At 36.6% G+C, this 17,922-nt stretch overlaps 1 protein-coding gene across 3 annotated transcripts in view; it reads right to left on the reverse strand.

Annotated features, from left to right (window-relative positions):
• Positions 1 to 1,676: 1,676 nt before the first annotated feature.
• LOC134813739 (potassium voltage-gated channel subfamily A member 10-like) overlaps positions 1,677 to 17,922 on the reverse strand; it is a 55,335-nt gene continuing 39,089 nt past the window's right edge. Inside the window, exons 1-10 of one of the 3 annotated variants that reach the window (XM_063821607.1) lie at positions 11,241 to 11,364; positions 8,881 to 8,999; positions 8,389 to 8,562; positions 7,689 to 7,791; positions 7,376 to 7,492; positions 7,147 to 7,218; positions 6,786 to 6,948; positions 5,493 to 5,642; positions 2,703 to 2,900; positions 1,677 to 2,324 (exon numbers count right to left, since the gene is read on the reverse strand). In XM_063821607.1, the coding sequence (XP_063677677.1) occupies positions 2,146 to 2,324; positions 2,703 to 2,900; positions 5,493 to 5,642; positions 6,786 to 6,948; positions 7,147 to 7,218; positions 7,376 to 7,492; positions 7,689 to 7,791; positions 8,389 to 8,562; positions 8,881 to 8,999; positions 11,241 to 11,357 (1,392 nt within the window). In that variant the 5' untranslated portion in view covers positions 11,358 to 11,364 and the 3' untranslated portion in view covers positions 1,677 to 2,145. Of the gene's footprint in view, positions 2,325 to 2,702; positions 2,901 to 5,492; positions 5,643 to 6,785; positions 6,949 to 7,146; positions 7,219 to 7,375; positions 7,493 to 7,688; positions 7,792 to 8,388; positions 8,563 to 8,880; positions 9,000 to 9,721; positions 9,981 to 11,240; positions 11,365 to 17,922 lie in introns of those variants that run through there. The other 2 variants (XM_063821608.1, XM_063821606.1) reach the window with 2 other exon arrangements.

Consider the following 17,922-nt stretch of genomic DNA (forward strand, 5'->3'; position numbering starts at 1 on the left):
CGTCGACGACGCTCACCCCACGACCAGGCAGTCAGTGGGTTTCGAACTCGCAACCTAACGATTGTAAGACAGGCGTTCTAACCAACTGCGCTACCTGGCCATGAATTATGGGTTTTGGTAAAATATATTATACCTGGCCATGAATTATGGGTTTTGGTAAAATATATTATATATTATTATTATTTTCTTTTTATTCTATAACATATAAATTGTTCTCTTCTCTACAATATAGTAAGATTGTTTATCAGTAGATAGATTGTGTATCAGTTATTCTGATAGTTGATATCATTATATTTATTTATTTATACAATTTTTAAAAGCTCCAAACGCTTCTACTGTTATATCATAATCAATATGTTATATTGTTATATGGGTATTTCATTTGTCTCGATCGTTTGAATATGCCTGACTGACAATTTTCTCGACTGACTGACAATGTTTCTTCTTTTCCCCATTTAAAATACAACGATTAGTACATTTTAGCTTATGATTAATATTATATTTTTACCTATAGTTTACCTAGATGCGACAGATACATTTTAATTTAGTGTATAAGCAATTTTCTTCTGTGAAAATAAACTCTCAGATGTAACGAGCCTCGTGTCAAAATTCAATACTGTTAAAAATTGCTATCCACATGGCATTTAATTTTCGAAATCCACGCCGATTACGCCGCCGCCGCCGACGATTTTAACCACGCCGCCGCTGTTTTGAAGAAATACGGCGGCGTGCAGCATTGTTTTGCTTCCGGTTCAATATCCTAACTATAATTATAAAATGGAAGTTAAGTTAATGATTTTAATTAAACAAGGCAATCGATTTGAATCTCAGCTACAGATTACTGAGCGGCGCTCAGCCTGTCATTCCGGCTCCGCCGAATCTCTATTCGGCGTTTATATAATATATGTTTATGAACATAATAGCCTGGGGTCCCCAGGTAAAGTCACAAATGGTTCCCCGGATCTTAAACTTGATATAATGTACATTATGAAATGAACCGCTCCCACGCACTAAATTGCTCGCCTCAAAACAAATCTTGTGAAAAGGCCCTAAGGGTATGAAAGTAATTTAAATCGGTGTATTTTTGGATGTTGATTCCGAATCATTCTCCATGACTGATAACGTAGGGTAAAAAACGTAGGGTAAGAATTCTTTTTTTTAACCGTTTTTTTTCGGCTGCAAAACCATAAAAACCAAAGTCACGTGTCAATTGTAAGGCGAGAGAATTAGTAAATAAGCCGAAATAAACTGATCAGAGCTTGTGCAGTGGCAAGTGTATGGAATTGGAAGTTTAGTATCCGCCACCACAAAAAAACGAGCGCAATTCTAGTTAATAGTTTTGAGTGCCTTCTATCCATCATGTCAGCGTTAAAATTAATGTCCGTCGGGTTCAAAATTGTACTTGTTTTCACATAGCCACGTGTCTACGCGTACTGCGTGACGCTATATACTGCAAGCGAGAGGGCTCTGGTTAGAGCAAGTACCTGTTGATCACGCAATTTTCGGTCAAATAACGTCCGAATTCCGATAAGGTATAACGCTATATGATTTTAGTTATCTGTTATATTAAATATTTCTTTGGTTAAATATTTGATAAAAAGTATAAGTATAACCGTAGGTTACACTTACATAGCATTTTCTTGTTTTTAATCATTCAGAAAATGAAAACTATACAATTCTAAATTTATCATATTTAAAGATTTTAAGGCGTTAATGCCGATCAATCAATTTGCTAAATACATTCCCATTTTATACTGCATTTCTGGGCTTTACAAAATTACAATGAAAAACTGACGCAATAATGGATTGTGTGTATGTAAAACCGATCAGTTATATTGACATACATCTCCACTTTAAAAAATCGTCGTGATTTGTAATTGGGTTACAAAATACTGTTCCTAATTTCCACTTAATTAGTTGATGACGCAAACTTCATTTGCAGTTTTGTTCACTGCATGCAGCTTACAACAAGTAAAAACTCAGAAGAACAATATGGTACTGGTGAATTTCTTACAGTTTTAACCACACAACTTTTTGTCGACCACTTTATTTCTGTAAATCAAATTTCTGCTTTAACCATCTTGTTGCCATGGCAACAATTCTCAAAGCCACAAATAAGAGCGGACTTATCTCTGCTGTAAAAATTCACATGGCCACAGAAGAAAAGGGACTCATCTCATTCTGCATTTTCGATCTCTCGTATTCTTCAGAGAATCTAGTAACAATGATGGTAGCTGGCAGTGCTATTATAATCAGACCACAGAACACTGCGAAGGATCCCATGCACTTTCCAAGGGTTGAGAGAGGTATCATGTCACCATATCCTGGAGAAGAGTTATGGTAACTGTGGTAACTGTTGTAACTGTGGTAACTGTGGTAACTGTGGTAACTGTGGTAACTGTGGTAACTGTGGTTACTGTGGTAACTGTGGTAACTGTGATTACTGTGGTAACTGTGATTACTGTGGTAACTGTGGTTACTATGGTTACTATAGTTACTATGGTTACTATGGTTACTGTAGTTACCATGGTTACTGTGGTTACTATGGTTACTATAGTTACCATGGTTACTGTGGTCACTGTTATGTTACCATGGTTACTGTGGTTACTATGGTTACTATGGTTACTATGGTTACTATGGTTACTATGATTACTATGTTTACTATGGTTACTATGGTTAATATGGTTACTATGGTTACTAACCCACTGTGGTGACGGTGATAACGGCCCACCAACACGATATGAGTATAGAACTAAACTGGGTCTTCTCACAGGATATTAAAACTGCAGTTTTGTTGGTCTGGAAATCTGCTGCCGTTTCATTGTAGCAGGCAGGCTGAGGGAGGGATTCTATCGTGTACATGATACTGCCAAACGATACCACCGCTAGTGATACTACACCTGAGGTAGCGAGATTGTTAGAATATTAGTAAAGCATATTATAGTAAAACATATTACCTTATCGGACCTTATTTGGACGGACATTACTTGAACGGACATAATTATGAACGGACATTAATATGAACGCTAGAAGGCAATCAAAACCATCAAAAATCCGAATTTTTTTCATCTTTTTTTAAAAGTTTTTTTAATTTTAGCAAAGATTTTTAAATCCATTTTTCATACAGTAAGCTTATCTGCGCTGTGCAGATAAGGTGCGAAGGTACCTACAAGATTATATTAGATACCGTCGGTCACATACCTAGGGAGATAACCCGGTTTGTCTTCTACTTTATCGAGATATGGGTGGTATGGTAGAAGGTATCGTAGCTGACATAAGCCACCGAAGGTCGCCTATACCGAGCGTGCTAAATCACTCTACAGTCGATCTTCGAGATTGTTCTAAAAGGGCCCCGATGGTTGTACCCAACTTCAATCGATGTATTTTCGGCCGCTGATTCCGAATCACCCTCCATGACATAGGGTTAAAATACTCTCCTGACGAGATATTGGCGAAAAACTGTATTGATCACGTGATATGACCGTATAAGGAAGTTAGTCTAATTTCTCGTTAGGGTTAGGGTTTCAGCATATGTTTTTGTTAAGGATTAAGGGTTAGGGTTAGGGTTTCAGCATATGTTTTTGTTAAGGATTGGGTTAGGGTTAGGGTTGGGATCAGATTAGAGGGTTAGGGTTTCGAAAAGTCTTTCAGATTCAGCTAGAGAATGGGTTAAAAAAGTCACGTGACAGTCGAGTGTAGAGTGATTAATCATCATCCCACCTATACCAAGTGGGCCAGTGGGGGGCTAGAGATAAAGCTTAAGCTGTTATACTTTAGGCATTCAAGTATCTCTCTAGTAGAGCAGTTGGGATCGTTCATTGCCCGGTACGACTACGAGTTGGACAGACAACCAGTTGTAAGAGAAAATGTGGAGGTAGAAGAAGCCGAAGATCAACTTCAAGATAGTGATCATGCAATAATGTGATATTTACAATTCAGATTGTTAAAATTTTATAATACATTTTTTTATCAATTCAACAACATAGTTTATTCTAATGAAAGCTATTGAAACTGAATGAAATTAAAAAGTTGTCATATTCTGGACAAAAAGTTCGAAATGAAAAAATTTTTGGAAAAAATTCAACGGACTTTAACTTTGACGGACATTAATTGAACAGACTTTATTTGAACGGACATTAAGATGAACGCTAGGGCCTCCAGCGTTCAAGTAATGTCCGTCCAAATAAGGTCCGATAAGGTAGAATATTGATATAATATATTAGTAAAACATATGACTGTAGTGAAAGTGCTCGTGACGATGTGAAAGACCATAAACCAGGGATTCCTTCGCGAGCATGTAAGATTATATCCAAAGTTTGTTCGCCAATGGGATTGGGGTGTGTCTGGGTGTCAAAGATCTTCAAGATGGGTGCTACTAGTAATGAACTCTAGAAGGATGGAATAGTAATACTTGGTCTGGCCGTCTGGAAGCCCATAGAATTCCAGTTCAGAAACCGAGTTAGGAGGTGCGGCTACTGATGAGAAGCCTCCTTAAAGTTTATTTGGGTTAGAAACGACATCTGGGTCCCTACCCTCGCACAAGATTATTTTCAATTTTCTTGTTGTGTTCCACAACTAGTAAAACATATTATATTAGTAAAATATATTAGTAAAACACATTAGTAAAACATATTAGTAAAACATATTAGTAAAACATCTTACTATATATAAAGCGAGACGATATATATATATATAGATATATATATATATATATTTATCTGTGCCATTTTACTGACACCACGGCATCAACTTTAACACGACTTTCCGCAAAAACCGTAAAAGATATACAACTGAAACTTTTTTGACTGGGTCAAATGCTTTAATGGCCTTCAAATCAGCATGAAAAAATAAAAAATTGGCCAAGAAATAGGAGTTTTAGAGCCCAAAATTTGGACCCCCAAGTGGTGTCAAAAACGCGAATTAAATAGGTAATAATTATTTTAGTCTCTTGAGTCTTGACACCACTTTAGGGTTAGACGGGTTCCTGCTAGTATTAGTAAATTAACATATTAGTAAAACATATTAGTAAAACATATCAGTAAAACATATTAGTAAAACATATTAGTAAAACATATTAGTAAAACATATTATTACATAATATTATAATTATTAATAGTAAAAGGCCAATGAGTGTAGAAACGTCGATTATTTTTATTTAGTTTCCACCACTTATTTGCCTTGTTTTACTTTGTATGTTGAGAGCCGTGATGCTCCCTACTAAAGTACTAAGCACTACAATCGGAAATTTCTGAATTGCAATTGTACCGCCGATGACTTTTTAAGAGTTGTGCATTGTGCAATATGGCGACACAAAACATGCTGCAAGACGATGGGTGCTAAAAGATCTGGGCGGAACTAATTCCAGATAATCCAACAGGCCCTAGATTACACCTTCCGAATATATTGTATCTATGAGTATGAATATTGAATATAGCAGAAAATTTAAATATTTATAATATAATTGTTAATTTTACAATCTCCACCCTGCTCACCTGATAACAAGATTAGTTCTTTGTAAGTATTCCCAACTGCTTTCAGTAATATTAAGAGATTCTCGGATCTTCTTGCAAATTTGAAAACTCTGGTTACACGGAATATTCTGCACAGTCTCAGAACCACTAGACCACTGTTACTTTTCTCATCTGAAGGTTACTGTGGTTATTGTGGTTACTGTGGTTACTATGGCTACGATGGTAACTGTGGTTACTATGGTTACTGTGGTTACTATGGTTACTGTGGTCACTGTTAGAAACCCTAGACCACTGTTACTTTTCTCATTTGAAGGTTACTGTGGTTACTGTGGTTACTGTGGTTACTGTGGTTACTGTGGTTAATGTGGTTACTGTGGTTACTGTGGTTACCATGGTTACTGCGGTTACTCTGGTTACTGAGGTTAGTGGTTACTGTGGTAACTATGGTAACTGTGGTTACTGTGGTTAATGTGGTTATACTGTGGTTACTGTGGTTAATATAGTTACTATGGTTACGGTGGTTACTGTAGTTACGGTAGTTACTGTGGTTACTGTGGTTAATAAGGTTACTGTGGTTAATAAGGTTACTGTGGTTACTGTGGTAACTGTGGTTACTGTGGTTACTGTGGTTACTATGGTTACTGTGGTCACTGTGAGAACCACTAGACCACTGTTACTTTTCTCATCTAAAGGTTACTGTGGTTACTGTAGTTACTGTGGTTACTGTAGTTACTGTGGTTACTGTGGTTACTGTGGTTACTGTGGTTACTGTGGTTACTGTGGTTACTGTGGTTACTGTAGTTACTGTGGTTACTGTGGTTACTGTGGTTACTGTGGTTACTGTGGTTACTGTGGTTACTGTGGTTACTGTGGTTACTGTGGTTACTGTGGTTACTGTGGTTACTGTGGTTACTGTGAGAACCACTAGACCACTGTTACTTTTCTCATCTGAAGGTTACTGTGGATACTGTGGTTACTGTGGTTACCGTGGTAACTGTGGTTACTGTGGTTACTATGGTTACTGAGGTTAGTGGTTACTGTGGTAACTATGGTTACTGTGGTTACTGTTGTTACTCTGGTTACTGTGGTTACTGTGGTTACTGTGGTTACTGTGATTACTGTGGTTACTGTGGTTACTGTGGTTACTGTGGTTACTGTGGTTAGTGGTTACTGTGGTCACTGTGAGAACCACTAGACCACTGTTACTTTTATCGTCTGAAGAAATTCAGACTATGAAATGAAATGAAGTATTGTGCTTGTATACTGTCCATATGATTAGCAACTGATAAACCGTACATATAAACTATGTCATACCTTCTGCATTAGTTCGTTGGTTTGTAGAAAAAGCCATCATGATGACCTCCACGTAGAAAGGAAGGATAGACAGCATGTCCAGCCACGGTAGGAACATCTTGAAGAACTGTTTTTTTGTGGGGTGCGTAAATAGGCGTAGGAGATAGTCAACAGTAAAATAGAGCTGAAAATAAATTGTAAGGCAAAGTTTAGTTTTAAAATGTAATGGAAAAATCAAGGAATATTTTTATTAAAAAATTATCAGATCTAGATTTTTATTTTTGATAAGCTATTTGAGTATTAACAAATTGTACTTTTATTAATTTCGTCGGCTTTAATTTTCTAACTAAAACCATTTTTAAGCAAAGGATTAATTCCTCACCATTATAACAGAGTTGAGTCCAAACAGGTAGTTGTAAAGTGGGTCCGACGTTACTTCAAAATGATTTTTAAACTGAAATGAAAGAATTTCCAGTTATCATCTGACACGACAGTTTTCAGTTTTGTTTCTGATTAATCATATAACACATGATGGGCTCGTTATTTTATTCAAGGTTTCAAAAAATAAAATAGTGAGTCACAACTTATAATCCCAAAAGACCTAATCCCACCTGAGGTTCTGTCTCCAAAATAAGCATAGCCACAGCGATGAAAATAAGAACACAGTCGCACACTGACAAAGCGGTTGCCAGGTTACTGTATTTAGGATAATTCAGCAACATGTGTGCCTGATACATGTGATATCATTTGTTATAAGGTTATAAATATAAGTATAGTGTAAGGCATATCAAAAGTTGTTAGTTCACTGTAAATTGTAAAGATTATTTTCTTTTAAAAAGTTCCAAGAAGAGTCATCAAAAATGCTAGACGATTCTCTCAATACTTTTAACAGTTTCCATGCTGGTTAAAATTGAAAATTCCCACCTTTTCTTTGAAATTAGTTGGAACAGGCATTTTGACAGCAGTGACTTCCTGTTCATCGTATATTGGTATTTTGTAAAAAGACATCTCTCTGTGAACAACTTCTCTGAAGGGTTAGTCTTTATAGATGTAATATGTAATCGTGCCTTTTAGATGTAATATGTAATCGTGTCCTTTTAGATGTATGTAATCGTGTCTTTTTAGATGTATGTAATCGTGTCTTTTTAGATCTATACATCGTATAATCGTGCCTTTTTAGATGTATATCGTGTTCATTTGAAGTTGAGGATATTGGTACAATATTAGTAACCCTATTAAATGGCACGATATAATTAAGTTATAACTTGTATTGAGTAAGATGCTGAGATGTATTGTAGTGTTCGGAGTGATCTTCATATCACGTTCAGTAAAGCTATTCTATTTTCTGACAAAAATAATTTAAAACCACTCAAAAATCTGTGGTTTTTAAGCACTTTTATCACATTTTTGACCAATTAGGCTATTTCAGGGGGTCACAAAATGAAGGGGGTCACAAAATGAAGTTTATAAGAGCGAGCAAAATGGTCATGTCAGGAAACAGTAGTAAAGTAAAGCTGAATCTATTGATGAGGTAGAGAATCTTCATTTTCCCTACTGACTGTGTCAAATGATAGATGATAAATAATAAAGGATAAGAACAAGAATAAAGCTGCGTGACTATTACCTGTTCAGCTTAGAAGGATACATGAATACACCCCCTGACAAGTAATATCCCATAACCGCATCAAACGCGTGTCTGTTCCTGTCAAAGTAGTAAGAGTTGAGGTCTGCTCTGAAGTAGCGCTCTCTTTCAGTTGAGCCGAGGAGTGTGTGCGGATACTTGGAGAGTAGGGTGGAACTGAAATAGTTGCTATTATTAATATCACCTCGTTATCATCTCGTCTCATTTTAAAGATTATGTTTTTTTTTGTTTTTTTTGTTTTTTTTTACTGAACGGGATTTAAAATTCAAATCACGTGATCGATTTAAAAGCTTAAATATCATATTTAACCACAGTGACCACCACAGTGACCACAGTGACCATAATGACCACAATGACCACAGTAACCACAGTAACCACAGTAACCACAGTGACCACAGTGACCACAATGACCACAATGACCACAGTAACCACAGTAACCACAGTAACCACAGTGACCAAAGCATTTTAACTTACTGTATGAAGTGTTCTTGGCCACAGACATTGACTCGCACAATATCCCTTCCAAAGTCAACTACTTTGGGTTTGTTGTCGAACTCTGATTCTATTGATTGGTCGTCTTTCTTTAGACTGGCCTGAGGAAACAAAGGATTACAATATGTAGAACAAGTGTAGAACAAGTGTAGAACAAGTGTAGAACAAGTGTAGAACAAGTGTAGAACAAGTGTAGAACAAGTGTAGAACAAGTCTAGAACGAGTCTAGTACAAGTCTAGAACAAGTCTAGAACAAGTCTAGAACGAGTCTAGAACAAGTCTAGAACAAGTCTAGAACAAGTCTAGAACAAGTGTAGAACAAGTGTAGAACAAGTCTAGAGCAAGTCTAGAACAAGTCTAGAACGAGTCTAGAACAAGTCTAGAACAAGTCTAGAACAAGTCTAGAACAAGTCTAGAACGAGTCTAGAACAAGTCTAGAACGAGTCTAGAACAAGTCTAGGACAAGTCTAGAACAAGTCTTGAACAAATGTAGAACAAGTGTAGAACAAGTGTAGAACAAGTGTAGAACAAGTCTAGAACAATTAGTGTAGAACAAGTGTAAAAAATATGAAACAATAGTTATTTCCATAAAGTTATAAATCCATTTTGATGATTATTGATTGATCGTTTATTTGCACGTAGACGTGGTTTACGAAAAGAAAACAAATGTTTTTCTTGGGTGGTCCCCAAAGGAGCAAGTAAGGCCCCTCAGTTGTCTCCAAGGGAGCAAGTAAGGCCCCCTCAGTTGTCACCCAAGGGAGCAAGTAAGGCCCCCTCAGTTGTCTCCCAAGGGAACAAGTCAGGCCCTCCCCCCTCCACCTACCCCTGGAGCAGCTTTGAAGGTAGAGGTAATAGCAGAACACGAAAGAGTGTGGGCCTGATTACTAGCTGATCGAATAGCGGCCGCTTGAAACATCGTACCTACGCACTACGCAGTGAGTATCCTACTAAACTAGAAACATGCCGCGCACATAATAAGTTACAATTCATAAATACATACAACTCTTAGGATCTGTTAAATTTAGACATAATATTTGGGTAGAAGGATCAATCTGCGCTGGTTATACACAACAATTCTCTTTGACTCTCAAACTCAGAAAAGAAAGAAAAGAATTAATTCCACATAAGACACACCGGAAAGAGGGGGTGTACTACACGGAAAGAGGGGGTGAACAATGCGGAAAGTGGGGTAGCACACTCAGGGAAGCATGTTACTCCAGACTTTAATGACGCTAATATATGGATCAAGCCCTGTGATCTGTACATGCCCGTTATGCCTGTACAGTGTACATTAATCGGCCTCATTTTACCTCGTCCGACCAACCCCCGAGTAGAATTGCCAACACGTGTGCGCATCCGACCAATCCTTGAGAATGACTAACGTCACGTGGGCACTAGTGGGCAGTCACGTGATTTCAGGTCACTAGGTCACGTGCACTGCTGCTTACTCCGAATCAAAGGAGCTTTAACCCTAGTTGGGTTAATAGCTTCCTGGATCAATTGCTGGGTTTTAGATAACCGCCTAGAGACTGTATTTGTAGTATCAATACAGCTGAATAACCTCTCGTGTTACTGTTAGTAACAGTCTGTTACACTGTTAGATAAACTGTTGGATAAACTTAGTGGGCAATTAGGCGCTTCTGCCAAAGGCAGGGTATAACGGTTATAAATTAGTGGCTTAAATATTGTGGTACTACTTTTACTTGAAAAGACCATTTTCTTTTATCGCATTATATACGGAATTATCAGAAATTTTCATCAGAAACATCCCAGTACTAATCCGACTTATAAATAATGTTCCTATCCGGATATGACATACACATACAGTTGACGTCAGAAGTATAATCTCGCTGAACAAATGTAAAATTTACGAGCAGGGTGGGAAGTTTGAGATTATACAGGTCTTGTAACTTTATAAGTACTTAAGTAAGTTAATGTGTTTCGTCCATTGTTGTCAGTGTCCACAGCTGTCCTGGTTACTATTTATATTGCGTATTGAATTATTGGGAGGTTGGAGAAACTTTTAAAAATTAGTTAGATGATGCTACAACTTTTAAAAGAAGCTTACGAATTAGGTTTGCATTTGAATTGAGTCTGTGATTATCCACAGTATAAATTAGAATTAAAACGTTATTAAATTGATTATCATTCTCCTACAAAAACTCCAATTTTACGGCTCAAGGTTCTGCTATTTTTTATCATCAGTAATGTTTTTAGTTTTACGCGAAACCAGTCATCATAGTGCAGCAGATCTCGCCTTTAATTTTAGCAAAAAACTCAACGACTAAAAGTTCCAACAAATATATTTCCTTGTATTTGAAAAGACACAAGATGATTGGTACCTGGTCACCTCCACTACTGATACCGGAGTAAGATTGCTTCCTTTGTTTTCTGTAACCCTCGAAGTTCCATAATTGTTCCGACTTTACGTAGTTCTTACATTTTACCGCGAACTGCATCTCAGTGTTGCCTTGGAAACGATAATAGTTCAGTAGGAACAATTTTTGTTGTCTTGACAACCCCTCAACAGATAAAACTGAACTCTTTCCAAAAATTAAACTTGAAACGGAGTAGCTTCCTTTTGCTACAAAGAAAATTATTGCTATTATCATGAAAAGTTAAAGACTCGTCGACTTAGATGGTCCATCAACTTTCTTGAGAACAGGTGAGACAATAAAGTTAGATACAAAATACTAAATCTATCTATAAAGTTAGATACATGTTTAAACTTTAAAGTTTAATTCCTGTTTAATACAGAGCTAAATCTATTGCACTATACCAACATAAACTTTATTATCAAAGCAATGGCGAGAGAACTTCGGGCGATCAACTACTAAAACAATAATGCAGCCTCTACGTTTTAGTGGCTGCGTTTTAAAGGCTACGTTTGTCGTTTTATTTGCCCAATACAGTGAACAAAAAACTAATATAATAATAAAAACTGATATAATAATGTAGCAAGAATGTTTAATCCAAATGTCAATTAAACTATTAAACTAGAACAAAGTATAAGCTACTAAAGGAGCCGACAGCATCACGACAAAGATAATGACAAAGAAGTTCATAATTTTCCGACAACGGGAAGGGGCTGCTTTACCCAATTTTTAAGGTTCATCTGGAAAATCTATTAACATTTTTCTTGTGTTGAAAGATCAATAGCAAAAATTATTAGACAAAATAATTGTTCAACATCCTCCTTAACTTGGTTATCGCCAAATTAATCAGATTGTTAGTGGGTGGGGTGATTTAAATATTCAAGTGGCCATAATCGTAGGTCAATTTTTTATTATAAAACATATTAGACAGTAAACGAATAAATTAGGGTTTAGCTGAGAAACCTTGCGGCAAAAATTTCATACATGATGTTCACGTAGATAAGGCACCTGAATTCATGGTGAACTAATTATAAGCGCGACGATATAATTTTGTTAAATACTTTTCAAACTTTACAGAGTACAGAAATTATAACGTATACAATAAACTCGAATAAATGATAAATAATATAAGTAATTAATATTCGAATGAAATTGATGAAGTTCATCTCAACTATTTAATAATGTTTTATGAGTTAGTCATCGAATCATGGAGACCTACAATTCAATAAAACAATGTAAAGTTATATATTGTTTTTATTGAACTATAAGGTCTTCAAGTTTATAACATGGCAAGATTCCATAAATTGAATTTTGTTATCAGCGCTGATAATCGCTTATTAATTGGCGCTTTTAGGGAAACAAAAGCGCTTTTTTGAATTATTACATCAATTATAGTCGATTATAAGCGATTTTTTTTGAACCGCTTATAATCGTTAAAAAATCGATTATAAACGGCTGTTTTTTTAAAAAGCGCCGAAAAAGCGCCCAATAAGCGATTATCGCAGCGCTGATAACAAAATTTTATTTATGGAAACTTGCCTATAACATTATCATAATTATGATAAAATCATAATTATGATCTTAAATAATTCAATAAACATTAAACAATATGCACTTACATAGAGCTATAATAACTTAAAAGTTAAAGTTACAACTTAGTTTAACATAGACTCGATAGAGCTTGACTGAGTAGTGAGTCGTGAGTATACTTGCACTCAACATTAGAACAGTGTTTACTGCCCCAACGAAAAAGTATGGTTTCACCCAACTCCAATCAGCAAATTGGTAAATTGAGCTCAGCACGCATTCTTATTTACTGAGGGCATTTTGGTAGGCTTCTTCTGGTTAACTTGACGCTAATTAGGATAGCACAAGTAGATTCGTTATTCACGTATTTTGCACGATCGCACAACAAGGTATTATAACTAAAACAAGGTATTATAACTAAAACAGGGTATTATAACTAAAACAGGGTATTATAAGTAAAACAAGGTATTATTACTAAAACTACACACGTAAAGTGCTCTGTACGGGTTCACAACACAATACGGTTAATGTAACGAGGTCCTTCCTAAACTAAATAGAAACCGGTGCTTTGCTACAGTGTAGTAACGGAGTTTCAATGGGTTCCTTCAAGAGACACGGCCCTTTATACCCTCGTTCTTTAGAATGCTTTGACTTGTAACCTGGTAACCTGGTAACCTGGTAGCTTTGACTTGGAGGAGTTCGGAAAGTAGAGCCAGGAGCTTAGAAAATAGTATTTTGATATACAAGAAGGAATAAAAGCAGCACAATTGAGGTTAAACTGTTGCATTGGATTTTCTAAAATTAACTAGTTAAAACCGTTTATTTACTAAAATTAACTAATTAAAACCGTTTATTTACTATAATTATCTAAGAAATCGTTTATACTAGTGCAGATGAATACTGCGATGCCCATAATGCAATTAGCTTTATCTGAAAGCGTACTATATATTCAGTCATTAACATGGATTTATAGTGCTTGCAGCTCTAGTGCAGCTTCTATAGTGTATATTCTAATGAAGCTGCATGGTTTTATAACTAAAGTAATTTGGAGTCTACAAGATCCAGACTGCAGTAATATTCATTTCATTGTTTGGTGCTGGTTTATATTGGCCATACATTTCCAGTAAAGGTTTCCCTTTCGGTTTCGATTATGGGCTGATTATAGTTGTAAGCAAATTGAAAAGGATGTGGCTCAAAAAACAAAAAGTCTACAAGGACCCATGATCAGGTATTCAAAGTCAGAAAACAAAGAAAATTTCTTTGTTTTCTGAAGCTTTGATAAGAAATCTACTTCTTTACTGATTAGCGGCAGTTTAAAATACGCTTTTGATTCCAGTTGGTTTAAAAATCATTTAGATTCCATACACTGATTATTCATAAACCAAATTTCGTTTATTCTATTTTAACAACTATTTAAACTATGTTTCAGGCCCGTGCGGTCACACTGCGGTCACACTGCGGTCTGTGCGTCACAATATCCACAATGGCATGTTCATTGTTCGACTTATGATCTTTGGCCAGAACCTATGTGACTAAATCTAAAGGGTTATCCTCTGAATTGCACAACCAATTTCTTATTAGGTAAGTTATTAAAAAAGTAAAAACTACATTAGCAACTTGTGATATCGACAACAATGTGATTTAGTTGTGCGCAGTTGTATTGAGTTTCATTTGATGATTCTTTCTTATTTAATTAATGATTTCTTAACATGAATATGACGTTGCATGTCGTAATTACGTAATTACGTAATGCAACAATTTTAATATTGAGGAAAAAATGAGACAACCGTATGCAGATAAAATTGTCAATATGAGCATAGTTGCAGATCCCAATCTCAGACCACGATGTCACATTTTTAGATAAACCATTTTTACATTCTACCTATAACCATGTCATCACTATTTACTAAAAATTCCTTACAAAAATGATCGCCAGTGACTTGTTAATACCTGTCTCCTGTATCGTGATGTTAAGATCCTTGTCCGTCTTCTCCTCTCAGCCACGGACGGCCTCTCCCTATAGTTACGTGTCCGTTTTCGTGGCGTCACGGTGGTTATTGTCATGGTTGAAGGGAGGAGTTACCGTGGGGTGTGGTTACAAGGCGACTGGGCGTGGTTGCTTGGAGATTTGATGTGGTTGCTTGGAGACACAGGATCAGAAACCCGCTACCCCAAACAGTTACAAATGTTGCGAAAAGAAAAAAGTTTTTTTACCGTGGTGCGCAAGTACAATGTGCATACATTAGGTCATTAAGTGAGTGTAACTGCAACAAACCACATTATAATGCCCTAATTAGAACTGTCCAAGTTTAATTAATGTTAATTTAAAAGGCCAGCATTTTTCTCGAGCACCGGATTTTAATAAAGTAGTTATTTTACCGCATGATTGCATTTTAAATTGTATTGCAATGGTATCATTATCTTTTTTGGAGCACATGTTTGGCTTTTAAAATGATCATCGATGACTTCATCTTTCTAAGCAAATATTGGACGAAAAGAGAATGAAACGAAGCATACTCTTTTATAGTAAACCAATGGCACGTACTGGCGGCCTGCCAATATAGCAATATGAATAAAATTTATCATCTACTAAGTGCTCTATTACAGTTATATTATAGTTGTATTATTATAGTTGTGTATAAACAGAGCTGGAAAACTTATTATATATTTGTATCGTGTGCAAGAAAGTCTTCAATGGTAACAACAAGGTTACATATATCTGCATGCTAAACAAATTAATAAAAATGTTATCCTATTTCTAAAATTCATAATTTGTAATTTATATCCTGTAAAAACACATTATTCAGTTTAGGTGCCATGAACCATGTTCATTCGTATACTTATACCTATAGTATAGTTATTTGTTTTCAAATGGTAAAAGATATTAAGTCAATGATGAACATTTTCCCGATTGGTGAAATACACTGGGCTCACCAGGGAGAAGAGGAAAACCCGAAAACCCTTCCTCTTATTGGCAGAAACTAGAGGGATTTTTTTACATTTAGTTATTTGTTTTCGTGAAAGACGTGGGCGTCGTTTTTAACTATCACTTGTTTGGAACTTCACAAGGTGAAAATAACCCAGGTGCAGCCCTCACCCCTAAATCCAATACATTTTCACCCTACAAAATTGTTTATCAATAGCATAACCTAGCATTGTTCAGTCTGTGGTTAATTGGCAACCTGGTAACCTGGAAACCTGGTAACCTGGTAACCTGGTAACTTGGTAACCTGGTAACCTGGTAACCTGGTAACCGTGTAACCTTGTAACCTGGTAACCTGGTAACCTGGTAACCTGGTAACCTGGTAACCTGGTAACCTGGTAACCTGGTAACCTGGTAACCTGGTAACCTGGTAACCTGGTAACCTGGTAACCTGGAAACCTAGCACTGTTTAGTCTGTGATTAATTGACTGTCAACAACTTGCACCACGCTTCTAGGAACTTCTCGCAATGAGACTCTACAGTCAATTACATATCAACTAATTAACACATAATTAAGTAATTATCAACTGGGTATGGCAGTGCCGAGCTACAGTCTAAGGATAATAGGGTGACAGAAACTTGGGGTGCCAAAAGCATGAAGTGCCAAAAATAACTTGATATCTAAAAAATAATATTATGGTCCAAGAAACCAAAAGTTTTAATACTTTCAGCACTACTTTACATCAAATAATTTGAGCTAGCAATTTGGTCAAACTGACAAGCTGAATGGTTTTTACAGCCCTCCACCACAGTTACATCTTAGATCAATATTATTAGATGCCCTACAATTGTGCTTGCAAGAGGGCTACCTGGTGACTTGAAATTAAGATGAACGGCCCAAGTTTACCACTCGATAAAAGACCCTGTTGTGGAGATGAACCATGATTGTTTTGACACGTGACAGCAATTAACCATCCTGCTTCTAGCATTGACTAATCGAGCTCTAAAACCACGTTTGAGTACCTCCCCGCCATGAATATTGCAATTATTGCAGTTGAACCTCAAAACAGTAGATCCCCACAAAAAGGCTACTTTTACATGACAAGAAACAAATCATTAATAGTATTTTTATCAACGACGCAAACGAAAGTAAACTAAACTGACTACAGAAAACCGGTGGAAGTTAATTAATGCCAGCCACTTAAGTCTTCAGTAGATTTAATCATGTACACAAGGAATTATTAAATGGTTGATAATCTACAAAACGACGATCTAATTCTGTAATTAAAGGAAATGATCGAGACTGCGTCGAAAATGGTTGAGATTATAAACGAAACATATAATACTTTTTAAGTCTTATACAAAGGTTATGTTAGGGCGGTTTCAAAGTTAAATACATAATTTGGCTCAGCTGAAGAGGAGAAAATGGAGGTGAATATGCGTAATACAGTAAAGAAAGAACAGTAAACATCGTTAAAATGACCAAAATATTGCTTACATAAAACCAGAGAGACTGCAAAACAAGAAGCAACGCGGCCGCAGTCTCTCCAAGTCCACTGTGGAACAGTTAGCAGCAACGAAGCCTGAGCTCCCCAAGGTAACCAAATGATGCCAGGTAATAGAACCTGGTAACAGAACGTAATCTGGTAACCTGGTAACCTGGTAACCTGTTAACCTGGTAACAGAACGTAACCTGGTAACCTGGTAACAGAATGTAACCTGGTAACCTGGTAACAGAACGTAACCTGGTAACCTGGTAACAGAACGTAACCTGGTAACCTGGTAACCTGGTAACAGAACGTAACCTGGTAACCTGGTAACAGAACGTAACCTGGTAACCTGGTAACAGAATGTAACCTGGTAACCTGGTAACAGAACGTAACCTGGTAACCTGGTAACAGAATGTAACCTGGTAACAGAACGTAATCTGGTAACCTGGTAACAGAACGTAACCTGGTAACCTGGTAACAGAACGTAACCTGGCAACCTGGTAACCTGGTAACAGAACGTAACCTGGTAACCTGGTAACCTGGTAACAGAACGTAACCTGGTAACCTGGTAACCTGGTAACCTGGTAACATAACGTAACCTGGTAACCTAGTACCAGAACGTAACCCGGTAACCTGGTAATCTGGTAACCTGGTAACCTGGTAACCTGGTCGCTGATAAAAGAATCTGGTAACCTGCAGCCTGGTAACC

The sequence above is a fragment of the Bolinopsis microptera genome, chromosome 4, assembly GCF_026151205.1.
Source record: "Bolinopsis microptera isolate Bmic1 chromosome 4, MBARI_Bmic_1.0, whole genome shotgun sequence".
Classification (NCBI taxonomy): domain Eukaryota; kingdom Metazoa; phylum Ctenophora; class Tentaculata; order Lobata; family Bolinopsidae; genus Bolinopsis; species Bolinopsis microptera.